The 22,510-nt window shown below is 42.3% G+C and overlaps 1 protein-coding gene across 1 annotated transcript; it reads right to left on the bottom strand.

The window, feature by feature from the left end:
• Positions 1-268: 268 nt before the first annotated feature.
• Positions 269-15,170, bottom strand: LOC309797533 (uncharacterized protein). The gene is made up of 2 exons (XM_082646032.1): positions 15,064-15,170; positions 269-2,575 (listed from the first exon to the last, which is right to left on the bottom strand). Exon 2 carries the CDS (start codon positions 2,505-2,507, stop codon positions 1,440-1,442), a length of 1,068 nt encoding a protein of 355 aa, XP_082502158.1. The 5' UTR covers positions 2,508-2,575; positions 15,064-15,170; the 3' UTR covers positions 269-1,439.
• Between the last annotated feature and the right edge of the window lie 7,340 nt (positions 15,171-22,510).

The following is a 22,510-nucleotide window of genomic DNA, read 5'->3' as shown; positions in this document are numbered from 1 at the left end:
ATGTCCCAAAGCTGGGACTCAAACAACCAACCAACCAAACTACTGAGTTGCTTATAAATTACTCCTTTTGTTTTCTTAAAATTGTTTGACACTAGAGAACACCAAGTAGGAAAAACATACTCTTTATTTCATGAAGTGATTGATGTACCTTCCAATATTTTGGCACATATGCTAGATTCATTAAACTACTTTTGACAGCCCCTTCTGCTGTGAATTTAGAATATATGTTATTAAATATATATGTATAATATATATTAAATATAATTTAATAGCTTTAAACTTGAAAACTGCTTCTTTTTCCATTTAATATACTTAAGATGACAGCTCACAGTATATAGCATGTATAATTTCATAATAAATGACTTCAGAGCAAAAAAAATAATTCTGAGAACAGAATTAAAAATTGTGTAGAAAATTTCCAATTCACAGCAATTACTAGAAGAACAAAGGAAGAGAACAGACTTTTATTTCTACTTTTAAATGAAATCCAGGCACAAAGTTTGACATCAAGTCAGGAAAAGGACAAACCCCAGAAAGTCAGAGGTAGTTTACAATTCATTTGTAACTTTCATTTGGTCCTTTTCTCTAAAAATGTATACTTTCTTTGACCACATCTTTTATATACTATTACAATGTCAGTTATTTTTAAAAAAGTATTAAGTTTACAGTTTAACAGGAAATCCAGTGCACACTTCCCATCATCACCCAGATGTTTACAACAATAACATATGATATGCAGCATGCGATGCTGTAGAGAAAACAATTACTTTACAAATGCCCAAAGTCAATGTCTCCAGTCCAGAATTCTTCATTTTAGGTTATTATAAAGTGTCTGATAGGACTGAACAATTTCCACTTTTCTCATTATCTATTACATAGGTTTATCCTTGGAATTTATTATTTGATGACTAAATCATAGAATGGCTTTTCATATCCATTACATTTATTACATCACTTTCATGTATTCTGATGAGCTTTGGTTTCAGAATGTCACACATGCAAACCTACTTTCTAGGGGTTCTCTTCAATATGAATTTTATGATGATTAGTAAGAGATGACCTGTGATTGAAAAGTTTCCCACATGTATTACATTCATAGGGTTTCTCTCCAGTATGAATTCTCTGATGGGCAATACGTGATGAGCTTTGTCTAAAAGTTTTCCCACATGTATTACATTTGAAGGGTTTCTCTCCTGTATGAATCCTTCGATGTTGAATAAGAGCTGATCTTTGGCCAAAAGATATCCCACATTCTTCACATTGATATGGTTTCTCTCCTGTGTGAATTCTCTGATGATTACTAAGGGATGAGTTACACCTGGATGTTTTCCACACTCATTACATTTATAGGGTCTTTCTCCAGTATGCATTCTCTGATGTTGAATAAGAGCTGAACTTTGTCTGAAGGCTTTCCCACACACTTTACATTTACTTGGTTTCTATCCAGTATGAATTCTTTCATGAATAATAAGTGTTGAGTGGGAACTTAAGGCTTTACCACATTCATTACAATTATAAAACTTCTCACCAGTATGAATTATTTGGTGTCTGTTAAGTCGTGAAATAGCAATGAAACCTTTTCCACATCCATTACATCTATAAGGCTTTTCTCCAGTGTGAATTCTTTCATGTTGAATAAGAGATGCACTCTGACTGAAGGCTCTCCCACATTCACTACATTTAAAAGGTTTCTCTCCTGTGTGTATCCTCCGATGATAACGAAGGGATGAACTAGACTTAAAGGTGTTGCCACATTCATTACATAAATAGGACTTCTTTCTGGAATTCATTCTCTGACATCCAGGAAGGGATGTGTTGCAACTAGATGCCTTCCTACCTGGATTATATTTATAGAGGTTTTCTCCAGCATGGATTTTTTGATGTATAAAAAGGCCTGACCTTCTGCTGAAGGATTTACCACATTCTTTACATCTATAGGATTTCTCCACAGTGTGTGTTCTTAGGGGTTTATAAAGGGATGTACTGAGAGTGAAGGCTTTCCCACATTCTTTACGTATATACGGTTTCTCTCCAGTATGAGTTATTTGATGTTGAATAAGAGCTGAACTTTCGTTAAAGGCTTTCGAACAGTCTTTACATTTAAACAATTTCTCTCCACTATGGTTTATCTCATGTTTATGAAGGGATGAAGTATTAATGAAGGTTTTCTCACACATACTACATTTATAACGTTTCCCGGCTGTGTTGATTTTTTGTTGATTAAATAAATTGGAATTCTGTTTGAAGCTGTTTCCTTGTATTTCACATTTTGGTGGGGTGTTTTCTCTGGGAACCATCTGTTGCCTAACAAGGACTGACTTTGGGCTGAAGTTTTGGCCAAATTCAGTATTTTTATGTTTTCTTTCTACAGTGAGGATTTTTTTGTGAGCGACTGAAACTATCTGAACACTTTCTTTTTTCTTCTGCTTTTTCTCTAATCTGTCTTCATATTTGCAGGGGTTTTCTAATTTGAAGTCCCAGGGTCCATTCCTTTTGGATCTTTTCATTATCAGCTTCTGAAATGAAGAACCTTGTGTTTGAGTTGACTTTGTGGTTTTATAACTGTTCTTCCATCCTGGAAGGGAAAGAAAAAACTGAAGATGTTCCATGTGATACAGCATTTGGCTACTGAGACTAAATGTATAGACTGAATATTGATGGTATTTAAATAAGGTCTTGGTATATGGCCAAAAACAGTAAGAAGAAAAACTTAGGAGATTTAAGCAGTACAGAGAATCAATCAACATGAGTTGAGAACAACAGGGTGGAGAAAAGATTAAACAAACCCATTTAAAGAGGGTGAGTGTAAGAGTGATCAGAAGAATTGGCTAATGGAAAATGGAGAAGAGGGATTCAAAGGGGAGCCATGAATTGGAAAAGGCAGCCTGGGATCAGAGTCCAAAGCCTATGATAGAATCCTAAATTATCTTCATGACATTTTTCTTCTTTGTGTAATCATTCCTAATCTGGAAAGTCTTCATCCCTTTTCCCTCATGCCAAATTCCTTTGTATCCTTCAGATTCAGTTCAAAAGTTAACTCTGAGTCCCTTCTTGACTGTGAGTTTCCACAGAGCATTCCTGTTATTATAGGCACTCACCACAGTGTTAAAAATATATATCTATATATTCTATATATGTAATTATATTTATCTATATCTAAATATTTTCACTTTCCTTTTCTACCCTAATGTTCTCTGCAAGCAGATTAGCATGCCCTATTCACCTACAGATCCTCCTAATGGCATCTGAATTATACACAAAATGTTTGTTTTGTTAACCTTCCTTAATAACTTATATATACCTAATTGGAACAATGTCAAATAATCTCAATTATTTATATATTAATTTCATACACACACACACATACACACACACAGGATTCAAGACTTGCATGAGAAGTTGCCTTCCAGGACAGTACATTATACAAGCAGTGGGAGGGTTTCAGAGCCAGTTCAAACAGGAAGTAATTACTGAATTAATCTACAGAGGTGCTAACAGGTAGGCATGAAGCCAAAAGTTGCAAGATAAGAAAGCAGCCTTGCTCATTTATCAAGCAGGAGATGCTATGCAAGCAGCATAGAAAAGAGTCAAAGATCAATAAGACAGGAATAAACATAAAATGGTAAAAAGGGCTAACATGATAAGGTGGTAAAAAACAGAATTAAATTCAATAAATTTTAAAGTTGGGTAAGGACACAATTCATTGAATATTAAATTCTGGTGGGGAATAGGTATACATATATTTTGGCATTTTCTCCTGGGCTAGAGTAACCATTTAAAGGGCTCCTTTGCAACTCACTGTATTTTGAGATTCCTATCTGACATTCACTTTCTCACCTGTTTACAGATTCTCTCTGCTTGGTGAACATAATACATTCTGCTTTTCTCTTTTCTTCTACCAGTGTTAACTTCTCAGTTTCCTTCATGGGTAACTTTCTATTTCTACTTTAAAACTGCTTTCCCTAGGGTTTGGGATTTTTTCCCCCATTCTACACACCCTCTCTGACTAATTTTAAATGCACCCATCTTTACTATTTTTTTAAGGCACTGATATTTGCCAAGCCGAGCAAGTGAGAATAACACTCATTTTAAAATACATATATAGATAAGTATCAATAAATCACTCATTAAATTAGGAACCACATCTTCTGGAAGAGACCATAATGTGCATTTTGTGTAATAGCTCTTTTTCACTTAGCCAATCACAAAACCTATCTGCTCTCTAATCTTTACTATTTGTTGTAACAGAAAGAGGAGGTTTTTTTATTTTATTTTCTGTTCAACACCTTTCAATTTCCTTATCCATTTAAGTCTTGCTTAAGTGATCCAAATTTCAATAACATTATTTGGGCACAAGTGTGGGAGGCAGTGGTAAAAATGGAGTACTTTCCCTGTGAACATCAGTCATTGGTTCTAGGTTACTACACGAGCTGGGAAGAAAATAGCAAGATTCCAAAATTTTGGATTGTAGTTTATAAGGCAAAGTTAGAGACCCTGCCTTAGGTCTGAATGTAAAGACTGCAGTTTTACAACCAACAACTTTACTAGAGCCCTGAGCACTGGGCTCGGGTACCTAAATGGTACTCTGTTTCTCATGCTTTACTCTTCCACCATAGACTCCTAACTAGTCTCCCCACCTCAAATCGTGCTGTCAATTCAGTCTCCACACTGTAGCCACAGTAATCTTTCTAAAATCCACATCTTACCATGTTGCAAACTTCTGTAAGATCCTCCAAATTATCTTCAATGATTTGTATATAAGTACGGTCCAGAGTACTTAACATGGTCAACAAGGTGTTTCATGATCTGACCTTCATTCACCTCGGTACTCATCTCCCTCCCCTGGTTTCTTGCCATGTATACTGAACTACATGCAGTTTCTGGAGCACTACATGTTTTTTTCTTATTTTGTTATATTTGCATATGCTGGAGACATCCTTTCCATTCACAAATATTTATTAACTGCATACTATGGACCAGGTAATGATCCACAACTGCTGAGCCTGTGCACCTGGAGCCCGTGCTCCGCAACAAGGGAAGACATCACAATGAGAAGTCCGCGCACCGCAACAAAGAACCCCCGCTTGCTGCAACTAGAGAAAGCCCGTGCGCAGCAATGAAGACCCAACGCAGCCAAAAAAGAAAAAAAAAGCTGAAGAACTGAAAAAATCACTTAGGCATTGTAATACTAGAGGGTAAGAAAAGGAAGAAAAGCAGAAGAGTATGGTGGTCCAGAAGCCAAAGGAAGAAAGTACTCCAGTGAGGAGGCAATGATCAACTTTGTTAAACAATTTAAGAATTAAAAACTTAACCCTGATTGTGCCAAGATGGAGACTGTCTGGGATTTAATAACTGCTTTTCATGGACTAGTAAGGAAGAAAGCCCTACTGGAGTGCACAGAAGAAACAATGGGAGGTGAGAACATGGAGACATCAAGTATAGAAATGCTTTTGAAAAGTTCTGTTTAAAGGAGAATAGAGAAACAGGACATGGGGAGTTTTTATTTTTTAATGGAAGTAATTATAGCTACAAGGGTCCATACCAATACTGGGAAACTCACCTCAACTCTACTTCAAGTGCCAATGCCTTAGTCCAGAATGGGACTAATAACTTAAAACAGTCATGTTTCCCAATGAAGGGGACATCAGTCCTGGATTATGGACATCCTAACTGTTCTTTATGGTCTGCTTAAAGTTTTCTGTAGGTCTAAGATATGTCTCCTGAAGTGCAGTTCAACTTTTGCTCTCTCCCAGAATCAAGCCTGGGCCTGAGCTAACTCATGAACCAGGTTATGACTTAGGTCAGAAGTTTAGAGAACAGGTGATTTTGCCAATGACCACCACCCTGACTAGTTCCTGTCATTAGGTCTAGTTTCTCTTCCCTTGGTGCTTATGAAACCCTGTGAGTCTCTCTTCAACCTTCTCTCCCTAGATGATTTCATCCACTCCCACACCTCCTATCTGAATGACTATCCTGAGCCTCAAAACACTTTACAGAGGTATTTCCAGCTGCCTGCTAGACTCTTCATTTGAGGATTTTTCTTCAAATTCAGCTTGTCCAAATCCGAATCCAGTGCATTCCTTTCAAACTCTTTTTGTGTTTCCAAGTTCTGAATTATATCATAACTTCTTCAGCTCCTTTGCCATCAATTCTTAGTTTCATCTCAGAAGCTTCTCTCCCCTGCATTCCAAGTCTAGTCAGTCATCAAATTCCCTTGAATCTCTTCACTAAGATGTCTCTAACAACCATCATTAATACATCCAAGTTCAGGATCTCCTTACTCAATAGTGACTATTGCTATTGACCTTCAAGGTGATCCTCTGACCTGTTTCTCACCTTTCTAGTATTACTTCCCACTGAACTTAACCTTCTTACTATATAGAACTCCTCTTATTATTTCAAAAAGCACTGACTGCTCCTTATTTAATTCATTCAGCAAATACTTAAAAAGCACCTACAACATGTCAGGCTCTATCTTAGGCATGTGATCCACAAGACATTCCAGATCTGGTAATGAAAAGAAACAGTTAACTTCTTTAAGGAGCTCCCAGTTTGGCATTAGAGACAAAAAAGGAGAAGTGTGGTAATTTATACAACAAAAACACAAGACAGAAATGGATGAAAATGTGAGCTTACAACAACATCCAAACTACCCTCAGATAGTACCAAGTACAAGCTGGGAAGGCGTACTAGTGGTGGCCAGAATTTGGGGGAAGAAATGTCTAAAATGGGATTTTAAAGGATTAGCCATAGATTAGATGGAGGGATAGTGTGAGGGCTAAAGGCAGCATCAAAATCTTTGAACCCAAGCCAACTTTCCAGACCTATATCCTTCCCACCTTATCCTACAGGTGGTCAGATTCAAAATTATTCCTATAAAAATGTCACATGCATTTGCAGTCTCGTAAGGTTTTCTAGAGTCAGAGAATTGAGGGAGCTATATGCTGAGAATTACACACAACACCACGATGGGGGCAGAACTACACATCTGTAAATATATTCCAGAATGCCTGTGTTGGTGAAAAAGAGAAATGCTGTTTTAGAAATTCTGTTGTTGGTAATTCTGATTTTTAAAGCTTTTTATTATGGAAGATGTTCAACATGTACAAAAGTGGAGTGAATTGTACAATGAATTGCCAAGCCAGCATCAACAATCACTAATGCTGTTTCATCTATTACCTTATTATGGGTTGAACTGCATCACCCAAAAAAGATATGTTGAAGTCCTAATTTCCAATAACTCAGAATATAACCTTATTTGGTAAGGTTAAGTAACTTTGCAGATTCAATCAAGTTGAGATGAGGTGATTAGGGTAGGTTCTAATATGACTGGTGTCTTTATAAAAGGGAAATTTGGACACAGGCAAGCACAGAAAGACCATGTCAAGATACCCCAGGGGAACACCAAGTGACAAGAGAAGCAGAGACTGGAGTGATGCAGCTGCAAGCCAAGGAACAAGGACCACTGGCCACATCCAGAAGGTAGGGAGAGGCAAGGAAGGATTCTACCTGGAGTTTCAGAGGGAGAATCACCCCACAAAACTGTGAGACAATAAATTTCTGTTGTTTAAAGCCACACAGTTTGTGGCACTTTGTTGGAGCAGGCTGAGAAAATTAATACAACTCCCTTACGTCTCTTTCATTAGCATATGCTAAAGTACGCTAATTCTGTATTATATCATTTCATCAATAATACTTCAGAACACATTTCTCAAAGATAAGAACTCTATTTGTAAACATAACCACATATTTTTATTATAACCACCAAAATCAACATTATTGTTTGAAGTTATTTTTGCCTGTAAGGTATTAATTACATGTTCTTCACCCAATTCCAATGTGGTGGTGGGGGGGGCGGTTTCCACATCAATAATAAGCAATTCTTGGATACCAACTGGGTGTCCTCAATTCAGCTCAACTCTGACATTATCTACCTGGAGATAGCATCATATCCCACAGGTTAAGGGTTCAGTCCTACAAGACTGCCCCCTGCCTCCCTCAGACACCAGTCACAAACCCAGGTTATCATCTGTACTTCTGACCAACTGGCTATAAATCAGAGGTTCCCACGACCCCCTTCTTACGTTTGGTTAATTTGCTACCGTGGCTCATGGAACTCAGAGAAACATTCTGCTTACTAGATCACCAGGTAATTATAAGAGGATATAACTTGGGAACAGCCAGATGGAAGAGATGCACAGGTCAATGTATGGGGAAAGGGAATGGAATTTCTAAGCCCTCTCTAAGTACACCACACTCCCCAGATCTCCACATATTCACCAACCCAGAAGCTTTCTGAATCTGTCCTTTTGGGTTTTTATGGAGGCGCCATTATACAGGCATGATTGATTAAATCATTGGCCACTGGCAACTAATTCAACCTCCAGTCCCCCTCCCCTCCCTGGAGGTCAACTTTCAAACCTCTAATCACATGATTGGTTATGGCAACCAGGCCCCATCTTAAGATAGGGTCCAAAAGAAACCTCATTAACATAACAAAGACACCTTTGTGGCTCTCATCACCTAGGAATTCCCAGGGTTTTAGGAGCTCTGTACCAAATATATATTACTTATTATAAACCATAATATTTATATAAATCACTAAGGATCTTTATTCAAGCTGCTGTGATTTAAAAGCATTTGAGATAATTTTTCTCTGTGACTAAGCCAACAACCTGAAACACAATTAGGGTCATTTGTTTCATTTTGCTTTCAATATTTATGGAACACTTTTTCATTTTTGTTTAATCTTGTTTTATAATTTAATTTTTTTTTTTTTTTTTGCGGTACTTGGGCCTCTCACTGTTTTGGCCTCTCCCGCTGTGGAGCACAGGCTCTGGACACACAGGCTCAGTGGCCATGGCTCATGGCCCAGTCGTTCTGTGGCATGTGGTTATCTTCCCGGACCGGGGCACGAACCCCTGCATCGGCAGGCGGACTCTCAACCACTGCGCCACCAGGGAAGCCCTATAAAACATTTTTATGGTTCCAAAGTCAACATTATAAAAACAAGGTACCTTAAAAAAATTCTACATTCTATCCTTGTTCTCTCAATCCTTTTTCTTTTTCTTCCTTCACCTTATAGGTAACCATTTTTATAGATCTGCTTTTATCCTTTTTTTTTGCCTTCTCTATTTTTTTTTAATATAAGCAAATATACACTTTGTCTTTTTTGGTATCTCCTCCTTCCTTTGATAAAACTCCTATTCTCACTGTTCTGTTCTGCACTTTCCCCTACTTAGTAATATTATCACCCCACAGTGGAATTTACAGAATTCTTCCTCATTCTTATTTACAGTGAGAATTCCACCATGAGAATGTCCCTCAGCTTATTCAACCAGATTCCTTTGATGGACAGTTGGATTAACTCTAACTGTAATACACCAGGACATCATATGGGTACACGATAAAGGTACAGCTTTAAACCAATATCCATATTGCTAATTAGAAACCATAGCATTTATAAAATTCTAGCCCAAACTGGACCCAATGGGCTAACATTATCCAAAGCCACATACAACCAAAATCACCTCTTCTGCCAGCCAAGAAGAGAGCTAGCTGAAGGCCGTAGAACTACTCCTTAGAATGAGGAAGCTCTTTATGTACTGACATGGAAAGAGTTTCAATATATATCAAGAGAAAGGGGCAGAATAATGTGTGCTGTATAATATAATTGGAGTGGACAGAGAAAAACAAGAAATATTTGTTTATATTTGCATAGAAGAGCTCTCCAACTACTGCCTCCTTGTCACATCTCACCTTGTCGTATCCCACACATATTAATCTCCTCCTGCTCACTCACCCCTCGTGGGCTCCATTCTGGCTTCTGTCCTTACCACTACTCTAAGGCAACCATGACCTTCATGTGACAAAGGCAAGATGCTCTCTTCAGTCCCCACCTAACTTACCTCTCAGCAGCATCTGATAGTGACCCCTCATTTTCCTTCAGATGCTCACTACCTAAGCTACAGTGACCCTGAACTTGCCTCCAAATTCTTCTCATGTTCCACCAGCTTCAATCTCCTTTGTGTGCTCATTTTCCTCTACCTGATCTTTAATCCTTGGAGTTCCACAGGTTTGAGTGCTAGGCCCCTGATTCTTTTCACTCTGTACCCTTTTCACAGGCCAGCTTCATCTATAAACATACTCTAGGCAAGACTTCTCTACTCTCCATACCTAATTATACAAAACCCAGCTCAAAACAGCAACTTGAGTGTCTCAAAGACAGCTCAACTGAATTTATGATTATTTCCTCCCCCCAACCTGTATAACCTTTTTGTCTCTGTAATTGGCACCAGTTCTGAATCAAAACTTTAAAAGGCATCCTTCACACCTCTCCCTCTGCTAATCAATTACCAAGACTTGTTTATTCTGCCATCCAAATATGTCTCAAGTTCATCTACTTTTCCCTACCACTACTGATACCATCCTTTATGAGACTTGACTTCAATGACACTAGACTCCCGAGTTTCCTTCTATAGTACACCTTACCCTTGTCTTCCCTATGGGTTCATTTCTCTCTGCCTAGCCATGAAATGCCAGAGTTCCTCAAGATTGAGTCCTAGGCTCTTTCTTGCTCTTGCTGTACTCTGAACCCACTCCACAGTCTAACTCAAACTCAACCACTCTTTCAATTATCTTTAGTGACAGGGTCTCCCAAATTTACATTTAATGCCCAGGGTATATTATAAGGGGTGGAACTCCAAATCAAACAGGCTATTTGACATCTCCACTTGAATAAATGGGTCAACCAAAGACAATTTAAGTCATCCAAAACCATATTTATACCATCCCCCAAATCTGATCTCCTAGCACCACTATCTCAGTGAAGGATATCACTGTCCATCCCAGAACAAACCACAAACCAAGCACGCATCCTTGACAACTCCATCTCCTCTATCTTCCATATCTAAACCATCTCCAAGTCCTGTTGCTTTTATCTGCCAAATATCTCTGCAACTGGTTCCCTTTTTTCGGTCTCCATCACGACTACCTAACCAAGTCATTCATACATTCACTAACTAACTGGAAGCTGACTCTGACCAGACACTATTTTAGGTACTGGGGACATGGGAACAAATGAAACAGACAACCCAGCATGAGGGAATTTACAATCCAGAGGAAGAGCTGATAATAAATAAATATGTACTATTTGGCAGTAATAAGTACTCTGAGAGAAAATGAAGCATGGTGAGGGGATAAAGAATGTGGAGGACAAAGGACCTGTGTCCTGTGGAGGACAAAGAACAAAGGATGAGCTGTGTCTAACTGACAAAGTGCCATCTGAGCAGAAACCTGTATAGTGTGAGGAAGTGAGTCAAGTGGGCTCCTGGCCATCACGAAGAATGGTCCAGGAGAGGAAAAAGCAAGTGCAGAGGCCCTGAGGTGGGAGCCTGCTTGGCCTTCCTGATGAACTACAAGGAGGCCAGGGTGATTAGAGTTCTCCAATGAAGGGCAGAGAGGAAGGAGGTGAAGGCAAAGAGGTAGCTGGGGTCAGACCACAAAGGCCTCTGAGGGCCACGCTGGGGGCTTTGGATTGTGTTCTATGTGATAGAAGCCACTAGAGGTTTTGAGCATGCGAGTGAGATGACCTGATCTATCTTTTAAATAGACCATTCTGGCAGCTACAAGGACAGTAGATGTTGGTGGCAGAAGAGGAGCACAGGGGATGAGAACAAGTCTAAATCAAACATAGTAAACAGGGCTACAGAGCATTTGGGCTCAACTTTCACCTTGTAAGAAATTCACTCCTTAAAATCACTGCATGATATTTCATTAGGCTGCCGCTATAACCCCTACAGCACCTTTCTGCAAATTAGAAAAAGACCCCTATTCTCTGTGCAGATGAAGCCCCAGCAAGTCTCAGTGAGTCGAAGGCAGTCCACAAGCAACCCCTTAGCTGACCACCCTTCCAGGTTCAGTCTGCCCTGAATTCTTGCATAAATATAACAAAGGAAGAGAAAAAGACAAAGAAAGAAAAACACCTTTTCATTGGAGGTAACTGTTTACCTAGATCATCCCTGGATTTTAAACTTTTTGAATAAAAGAATATTTTCATGTTAGGTGTAAATCAAACTCATGAGACGTTCAAGTTGATTGAATCACATTATGCTTATTTTATATATAGATAACTTATATACATAATATGCCAGAATAGTGATTAGACTTTGGACTCATTTCTTAAGTAAGAGACTCAGATGAGACGTGTACCCTTTGAGCCATTTCCTCCCATCTCTCAACATGAAACATACAGATCCAGGGATGACAGTTTGTTTTCCCTTTTTGTCTTGTTTTTCCTATTTGTGAGGAGTCTTGAAGTGAAAATTATATTTTAAAAACACACTTGGAGGCAATTAGAGGTTCTAGGAGTCCTACCCTGGAAGCATAAGCTTTTCTGTCACCGGTTGTTCAAAGGGTTGGTTTTTGGTTTTGGTCTACAGTTAATGATCAAGGTACTTCCAAGAACATCCAGGTCCCTCACCTAAGCTCACAGGGAAGTGAGCTCCCCTTGGAAGGGAAACTGTTCCAAGGGCACTTTAGTCCAGGCAAATGGGAGACTCGCCAGGGGTGCAGGAGAGACACAACCACACGCCAGCACACCCAGGATGCCCCATCTCACTGTCTCCTTTGACCAAAGAGAGGAGGTTCATCCCATCAAGAGAAATGCACACACTGCTTGGCTCTGATGGCCTTACTTCCTCCAGACACCCACTCAGAGTTTTCCTTTGGGGACAGTTTCCCAAACCTGAGAAGGACTTGACATCACCACTAGGTGTTTTCAGGGTCTCTCTGGACAGCTTTCGACTCCAGTCATACTTTCTATTCAGTTTAATCCAACTAACATTTCACTCAGGAAGGGGGACTCCTCATGGATCAGAGGCTCCCGAGGCAAATGGAAAGGGAACAATTCTTCCGTCTCTTCCTTTGATCTTCCATGCCATACTCAGTCCACACCTGACGCCCCTCCTAAACTCTCCACTGGTTTCCTGCTGCCTGCGTTCTCTGTTTACTTTGTGGTGGTCTCTAGCAGTTCCCACAAAATTAGAATATTTCTCCCAAGTGACAGTTAAAAGATATAAGGAGAGATAAGTGTGGTTCCCACCTCAAAAGATCTCACATTATACGGGGAAGAATGAGCTCTACTAAAGGTGTGGGCGCTTTAGGGATCGAGACAGCCTGTCCCACAGCCCTTCTGCTGGGCCCGCATTGTGAGGGGTCATCACTGACTCATCTGGACCTGACAGCAACCTCAGACAAGTCCTACTACGTCTATGGCAGGTGGCTCCACATTGGTTGCAGGCTGATCCTTGCACAATATAAACCTGGGCTCGTGGCCAGGGTACTTCAACTCCTCAGAGGCTGTGCCTGGCTCTCAGGTCCCGGCCCCCTCTCCCTGCTCCCGTCTCCACACACCGGCTTCCTTTGTCTGGACTCTCGGACATGCTCTTCCTGTGCCTGAACGCTTCTCACAATGTGGGATCCGGCCCTTCCTCGGGAAGCCTTGCCCACAGCACCCCTCCTGTTCCACGTTCTCACAGCACCTGTGGCTCTTCCCCCGAGGTCCTCACCGGAGGCTGTCATTCCACAGCCCTGTGTGCGATTAGCCTCCCCCTCCACTGAGCTCCGCCAGGGCAGGACCTGCATCCTTCTGTCCAAGGTTGCACTGCTGTTTATCACGGGACAGGAAAGCAGTGAGCAAGGCTTAGAACCTGGCTCCCCCAGAGCCCTGGCCTCCCCAGGTCAACAGCTCTCAGTCCTCAACTTCCATGACAGCCGAATCTGCCAGTTTTCTCCTCTGGTGACTTCTTCTCAGGCTCAGCCACAGATTCTTCCTTCTTAACCCACCTCATAAAACTGAGGTTTCCTGGGACTCTGTCCTCTCCTCCGGTCCCTCATCTGCTCAGCTCAAGGCTTCAAATGCCACCTTTGCACTGATGGCTCCCTGACCTCCCTGTTGAGTTCTGACCCTGTTTACCTTCTACAGCTGTCCACTGGTGACCTCTACCCATATTTCACTAACATTTCAAATGAAACCCATCCCACACCGAACCTGTCCTATACCCTTAATAAAGGGACCTCTCCTCTTTCCTGAACTCACTGCACATGCCTTCCTCCAGGTAATGTCTTGCCTACATTATGGAATAATCTCCAGAAGGTTCCCACCTCTAGTTTTTCCTCACTTCAAATCTAGGACCAACAGTGTTTCCAAAGTAACCATTCTTAGTTAATTGAAACTGTGTAATAAGGACTCATGAATATATTCTCTGTGAAAATTTTAATAACATTGCATGTAACTAAAGTCCTCTTTCATCAATGCCCATTCTCAGTCCCAATCCAAATGTAACTAGTTACCAGCTTAGGTGTCCCCCGACCTTTCTCTTGGCACTTACACGCACATAATGCATATAGACAAACACCCACCTAATTTTCTTTACACATAAATGGCGATATGTCATAATAATGCACCGTAACTTGCTTTAGTCCTTCACGTAGCTTGGAGCTCTGCCCACACCAGGGCTGCTGCTTTCTGACTGTGGTGCTGTGTGCCAGTGTAGGGACCCACCTCAGCTTCTTTAGCCTTTACTGAGGGACGTTTAAAGTATCTCAGACTCAGACTATTTTTTCTAAAATATCAACAACCATACAACTCTTCTGCTTGAAACTCTTCAATTATTTCCAGTCATCCATGGACAGTTCCCATCCCTAAGAACTGTACCAAAGCACTTCATAGTGTGGCCCCCACCTGGCTCTCTAATCTCATTTCCTTCCTCATCTCTTTCTTTTCCCATATACCCTGAGCTTCAGTCTGAATGAATTATCTGCAGTTCCTTAAATGCACTAAGTTTGCTGAATGAATGCATGACAATGTAGCCCTCCTCTGAAACAACAGGAAATCACAAGAGAAAAGATCCTGAGAGATTCACTTGTGCAGTAATTATCAGAGAAGAAGAGGAAGCTTGTGACTAGGGGCCTTAGCATCCCTTCTCCAAAACTTCTTCAGGACTGAGAACCTGCAGAAAATTCCCCGACCAACATCTCCGAGTTGCACATGCACTCACTTACCAGACTGCTGCCTGCAGAGATTCCGCACCCACTCACCTAGAGAGGAGCCTCCAGGGCTTTCTTTCTCTACCTTCCAGGGATCTTCTCCTTACTGCAACAGGGAGATCACCTCAGGTTTGGAAAATGGGAGTCCTTCTCATAGACCAAAAAGAAGAAAAAAAAAGAAAAAGAAAAAAAAAGACTTGATTTTGCCTTGACACAAAGAGGTATCTGAGATCTGAGCGGAAAACTCAAAGGATGATACAGAGAACTTCTGTGGGATGCTCCAGTTGTGCCCCCACAATGTGAGGGGTGTGTTAGGGTAAAAGCAAGGGGCAATGTAACATTTAGTTGTATGTTAGTGAAGTATGATAAACATGCAGACTTGATTAACAGGGTGCTAATAGCTTTCTATACAAGAGGGAATATGTATATACTGTTAAATGTATGTTAAATGTACAGATTAAATTAATATTTGTAACAGGTATCTGTGGAAAGGATTATGTACCAAGTAGCTTGTTTAAAATGAGAAAATACTATCTGGCTCCCTTTGAAAGATGGCAGCAGTCAGCAAACTATGGGTCATAGGCCAAATCTAGGCCACTGTCTGTTTATGCATGGCCCTTGAGCAAAGAATGGTTCAGAAAAAAAAAGAAAAGGAATACGTTACAGAGACTATATGTGGCCCACAAAGCTGAAAATATTTACTCCCTGGCCCTTTACAGAAAAAGTTTGCTGATCCCTGTAAAAGAGAATTGAAAAAAGCCAGTGTTGGGTCAAAGAAAAAGGTTGAGGGATGCTCTCTGTTAAGAGATGAGCAAACACATCATAGTTCAGTCATAGTGGGAAAATGTTGCCTGCAGTGAGGGAATTTCTAATGTGCAGCTCTGTAGATTGTCCCATCCATGGGGCAATTCCATACCTACGAGGGAGAAAAAGGTTTTCAGGTTTATTTATGGAGATCCAGTTTGCACAGTGCTAAGGCAAAACTCAGCTAAAGTTTTTAATGACCCAGGGCTTTTACCCAGGAAATCAGATGCTGAGGTATCCCAATTTCTGAACTCTGTATCTACAGGGAAAATTTCCTTACCCAATGAGACAAGGTTACTATAGTTCTCCAGCATCACATCTTGGTACAAGTTTCTCTCAGAAGGAGCCAGCTTTCTCCACTCATCCCGTGTAAAGAACACAGCCACATCTTCAAACGTCACTGACACCTGTAGAGACAAGCATCTCAGCTCACCCAGGACCACCCATCACACAGGGTGAAAAAGGCGGCAGTGGGGAGTAGACGGGCTACCATGAAATGCTTCTATATTATTCTAGGTTCTGAAGGTTCCAGGTCATTTGCTTAATGAACAACTGACCAATGACAAATAGATACTGAGTAGCAGGAAGTATGAACCAGGCTCCGAGTTAACTGCTACAAGAGATGGGTGGAGGTATTAAGGCCATTAGTGGGAGTGTTAATTAGAATAATCTTCCTGTTGGCAATTTGATAACATACATTAGAAGCTTTAAAATGTGCATACTCTTTAACTCTCCAATTACTATATTTGTTTGATAATGAACACTGAACAAAAATGCACATGCAAGGACATTTATCATGGTGTTAGTAACAGCAAAGAAATGGAAACAACCTCAATAATCACTGAGGGAGCTAGTTTAAATAACTGAAGGCACTCTGTGCTCCCTAAAGCTTGAGGACAGTAATAATGGAAATTAAAATAGCTATAATTTATTGAATGCTTTTTTCAGGCTAAGTACTATTCTTAGAGCTTTATATTAACCTTTAGTGTGTATCTTTATTTTATCTTCACAACAACCCTATGAAGAAGGTACTATTATTGTGTCCATTTTACACAAGAGAAAACAAAGAGAAATTTATCCAAGTCACACAGCTGGTATGAAGGGAAAACTCACTCCTCCTGCATGTCTCCGCTACTCTTAATACAACACTACTTCACTTCTGACACCAGATGTGGGGGGTTTTCCACACACCAAGCAATTGTGGGACACCAGCTGGGTGTCCTACAATTAAACTCAATTCTGACACCTGAAGATAGTGTCAGATTCCCACAAGACTGGCCCCCTTTCAATGTCAATCACAAGTCCAGGTTGTTACCTGTGCTGCTGACTGACTGGCTCTAAATTGGAGGTTTCTACAACCCTCTCCTCAGGTTTGATTAATTTGCCAGAGTGGCTCACAGAACTCAGGAAAACATTTACTTACTAGATTACTGGTTGATTATAAAAGAAGATATAGGAACTGGCAGGTGAAAGAGCGGCACAGGGAAGGGGTGCACAGCTTCCATGCTCTCTCGGGATTCACCATTCTCTCTGACTCTCTACATGTTCACCAACCTGGAAGAACTCTGAACCCTTCTGGGTTTTTATGGAGGTTCATTACATAGGCATGATTGATTAAATCACTGACCATTGGAGACGGATGCAACTTTCATCTCCTACGGTGGTGACAGATGGATAAGAGGGGTTATTGGGGGGCAGGACTGAAAATTCCAACACTTTAATCAAGGTTGATTCCCCTGGCAATTAGCCCGCATCCTTAGGTGGGGTACAAAAGTAACCTCATTAACATAAACTCTGGTGTGGATACAAAACACACCCATTGTGCCTTCATTGCTCTGAAGTAATTTCAGGGATAAAAAGCATATATTACTAACCACTTAGGAAATCACAAGGGTTTTGGAAATTATGTGCCAGGAACAGGGACAAAGACCAAATATATATTTCGTATTATAAATCACAACATCACTGGTCAGTGGTAGAGGTAGAATTCCAATCCAAGGAACTGCCTCTCAACGCCTATCTCATAGGCTTAAGTAATAAATGATAATCCATACAATGGAGGTAAAGAGCAGTGATGGTAGCACCACACTGTGAACGCACTTAATGCCAATATACTCAAAAATGGTTAAAGTGGTGAGTTTAATCTTATGTGTATTTTATCAAAATAAAAAGCTAAAATGAGAAAATAAAAATATACATACATACATATGTACACATGTACATCAATAAATAATAAATAAATAAAGGTACACAGACAATTATTCTGAGGGCTGCGTACCAAAGGTATGACCATGATTATCTCAAGATGTTGGGGTAAGAGTGATTTTACGTTTTTATTCTCTGAGATTTTTAACATTAACATGCAGTGCAGGTATAATAAGATAATTTATTGGCACATGGCAGGGAATACAAGAAATGATCTTTGCCCTCAAAAGAATTTACAATCCAACTGGCAGACAAGAAAAACGCGTGAAACAATTTGAACAAGAAAAGTGTCGCTGGACAGGACCATATACTATTTCCTCGTTCAATCCTCATTTTAGAGATGAGAAACACAAGGTCCAGGGCAGTTAAGACACCAGGTCACATACTTTATCAATGGCAGAGACAAGACGATAACTGAAGTTTTCTTTTAACCCAGCACTTGGTGGGTATATTCTCTCTCTGGTCTTAAACGTCCTGTCACTGAGTTTTACACACAATTCCACATAGTACTGACGTATCGGCAGCAGGTGAGGTTAGGGAGAAATGTCACATAGGACTCACAAGCAGGGATGGAGAAGATTCTGGGTAAGAGAGCAGCCTGGCTCTGTTGGAATGGAATGGGAAGGGCTTAGAAAAAAGTAGCCCAAATATGCAGAGGCAGGTCCTAGCCACAGTCTCAGAAGATCAACCACTACCACATTTCATGGGTCCAAAAGATACACAACATCACATTGCAGAGAACTCTGGTCATTTGGGGGCCAGGCCTGCCCTGTGTTCTGAAAGATGTACTAGAGGAAAGGCTGGATGATAACTAACATGAACTTAGAGGCCAGACATACCTGGGTTTGATTTCAGGTTGTCTGACTTCGTTGAGCCTCAGTTTCAAGTGTAAAATGGGGGTAATAACTTCTGCTTCGCTATGACAGTGAGAACAAAGGTGAAGCCCTCAGGATATTCCCCAGCAACGTTAACTACTATTGTTAGATGAGGATGAGTAAAGGAAGGACACTATAGTCATTTCTATCTACCAACAGTAGATAGATAGACATCATGAACTAGAATAACATCGTTTAGCTACCACAACCACCACATATTGAACATCTACTATGTGCCCGGCCCTGATAAGAATGCTTTCCATGCACTAACTCCCAGGATCCTCTCATCTACCCTTTGAGGTAGGCCCAGTTGCTGTATTCATGTTACAGGTGAAGAAGCTGAGGCACAGAGAGGTAAGAAACTGAGGCACAGAGAGGTGGAGTTTTTTGCCCAAGACCCATTAACAGCAACAGAGGAGATGGGCACAAACCTGGCCATCTGGCTCAAAAGCCCCACTGAGGAATCACCGTATACACTGCTTCTCCACTACCAATATCCCATGATATCCCATACACTGCTGCTTCCTGAGGAGTCTTCTCTCTGCTCTTGGAGTCAAGAGACCTCTCCATCTATGTCCCCACCAGCATGGCTATCCTTTGTTCACACAGTGGCTCACCTGGATGGGGTCCCACCCTCATTCTCACAACATAAAGATGAAAATGGCAGGTCAACATCAGTTTTCAAGAGAGTGACAGAAGCAAGGCACATGATCCAGAAAGTTAAGATGGAGAAAAACTAAAAACTATGGACTGGGAAAAGCCTGGCGAAGGTATCATGAGGATTTCTCAGGGGCGGAAAGAAAAAGAAAAGCATTCTGGCCAAGGGTAGGGAGGGGGACACGACTGAGCAAAGGAGACAGGCCAGAAAGGAGCTCTGCCAAGTGTGCATGTTTGTTTGTTCTGACCCCAAGTGGTATAAGACATGTGGCATCTTACCTATCAATTCAGTAATCATACAGTGAATTGAGATTAATGAATAAAAGAGTGTCTATTAGAAAAAAAAGAGAAACACAGGCCATGGATTGGGGGGTTGGAGGCAAGCATTCCCTATGCAATCCACCATCCACCAGGGTGGACCAACTCTTCCAAGGCAGAAGGACATGGGCTCCAAATCCTGGTGAAGACTGTATTGGGGAGAAAACTTCAGTTTAAGGGTAAAATAACAAAAAAAAACCCACCTATCTCTAAGACCTGAGATGGCAATGAACTCACCCGAGACCTTGCTTCCCTCTGTTCAGTAGCCATGTCCTCTTTCTGGGCAGTTTCACCTTAGGATGGGAGAAGTCTCCAGAAGCCAGATCTGAGAGAAGAAAAAGGGAACCAGGAGGAAGCCCCTTCTGCTTTCTAGACCTCAGAATCAGCAGCTCTGAAACCTTTATACCACTTGAAAATGATGCCAAGTGCCCCCAGAGAAGGAAGTCAGAAGGAACGAGGGCTAGACAGGACCAGAGAGAAGGGCTGGGTCATCCTGGTCCAGGCCCAGCTCTTTCCCTGGCTCAGAGGAAAAGTCCTAGGACTCTATCAGCAGTAGCACCAACTCCCTGAGCCTCACCGCGTGCCAGGCACTACCTATCAATACATCATCGAGTCCCACAGCACAGTTGGCATTGTCAGCACCCCATTTTATAGATCAGGAAACTGAGGGCAGAGTGGGAGCAACTTGTCCCAGTCCACACAGCCAGGGAGGGTGGCACCAGGGTTCCAGGCACCGCGGGCTCCAGAGCACCTGCTCTAACCTCCCTGCGTGCATGTGACAACTTTTCTCCACCTCAAGCATTCCCACCCAATTCCTCCCCCTCCTGTCAAGGAAACAATTTCCAGATTTCTAGAGAAAGCTGCTTCGGAAAGGGAAAACATCAGCTCTCCTATGGCGGGGAGGGGCTGCTGTCTTGAGGAAAGGGCACATTAAACCAAAGACCTGGGTCCAGTCCTGGCTCTGCCACTGGGGGAAGCCGGCGACTCACTTCTCGCGTAAAACAAGCCTGTCACTCGGGAGTGCAGGTGTGATGGTAAGGGGAGGAAATAATTTTCTCACGTTCACTGCCAGCCCGAAACAAATTCAAATGCCAGCAGGCGCTGAGCAGGTAGCGCGCTGGGAACTGGTCGGGAAGAAGCAGGAGGGTGGCTGGGTCCAGCCACTGGGGACGAATTGTCCGACCTGTCTCGTTCAGGGGCACGTCAGTGGGATGGCTGGGGGCGGCAGGCGAACAGAGCCAGGGGTGCCCGGCTCTCGACCCGCGGGCGCCCAGAAAGACCCAGCTCGCGTCTCTTGGGCCTGTGCCCCATGCCCCGGCGACGCATCCTCCCAAAGCCCGGTCCTCCCTCCCGCATCCTGCCTACCCCCCGCCGCTCACCTCGCCCAGGCATCGGGGGTTCCGCGGGCCGCAGGCTGGAGGCTCCGGAACTGCCACGGCCGGACAGAAGCTTCCGCTGGGGACTCCACGCGGTGCCGCCCTGGCGGACCTCTGGCAGGTAATCAGCTCACGCCACCGGCAAACGCCCAACGCCCGACGCCCCACGTAGCTCCGGGAGGGGCGGGGCAGGGACAGTCGCGAGCCCCCTCTGGGAAATGTAGTCCATGCGAGAACAAAAAATTCTGGGAAATGTAGTTCTTCGAGCTCGTCTGCGAGGAGAGCCCTGGCTGAGCCTATCACTTGTCCAGACCCCATTCTGGGTTCGTGGTCGAGCTCCTTGGGCTGCTGGCTCCTGGGTTCCCGGTTCTTCCAGGAGGAAACCGAGGTTCCTACAGGGCAGTGACTTGTAGCTCTGCATGTGCGTAAATGAGAGCAAGGCAAGTAGACAACCGCCAAGAACAAACCTATTTCCCCGTAAGTCTTTCAACAAGAGTGTATGGAGGACTTCCCTGGTGACTAAGTGGTTGAGAATCCGCCTGCCAATGCAAGGAACACGGGTTCGAGTCCTGGTCCCAGAAGATCCCACATGCCTTGGAGCAACTAAACCTGTGTGCCAGAACTACAGAGCCTGTGCTTTAGAGCTGGTGAGCCAGAGCTACTGAGCCCATGTGCCACAACTACTGAAGTCTGCGCACCTAGAGCCCATGCTCGGCAAGAAAGAGAAGCCATCTCAATGAGAAGCCCACGAGCCTCACCGAAGAGTAGCCCCCCTCACACCACAACTAGAGAAAGCCTGTGAAGAGCAACGAAGTCCCAACGCAGCCAAAAATAAAGAAAGAAATTTATATTCGAAAAAAAAATGTATGGATCACCTGCTATGTGCCAAGCCCCATTGTAAAGGATTTGAAATACCTCAGTGGGCAAAAGAGAGATCGTTGCTCTGGAGAACAGTTTTGGGAGGTGGGGGTGGGGGAAGGAGGTAGAGAGCAGACAATAAGCCATGAATATCATTATATAACATTTTAGGAGATAAGTGTTATGGGAAAAAGTGAAAGAAGAGCAGTGTGGTGGGGATTTGGGGCTCATTTAGGAAAGTGAGTAGGGTGGCTCCTCGCAGGCCTCACTGAGAGAGTGAGAATGGAGGGAAGAGTCAGAGGCAGTGCAGGAGAGGAGGGCCATTTCAGGCACCGAGAAACCAACAAATTTTTTTTGGGTAAAGAAACA

Source organism: Mesoplodon mirus (assembly GCF_964341445.2).
Source record: "Mesoplodon mirus genome assembly, contig: HAP1_SCAFFOLD_692, whole genome shotgun sequence".
Classification (NCBI taxonomy): Eukaryota; Metazoa; Chordata; class Mammalia; order Artiodactyla; family Ziphiidae; genus Mesoplodon; species Mesoplodon mirus.
Note: the sequence above shows the minus strand (reverse complement) of the source record. Positions and strands in the feature narration are given on the sequence as shown.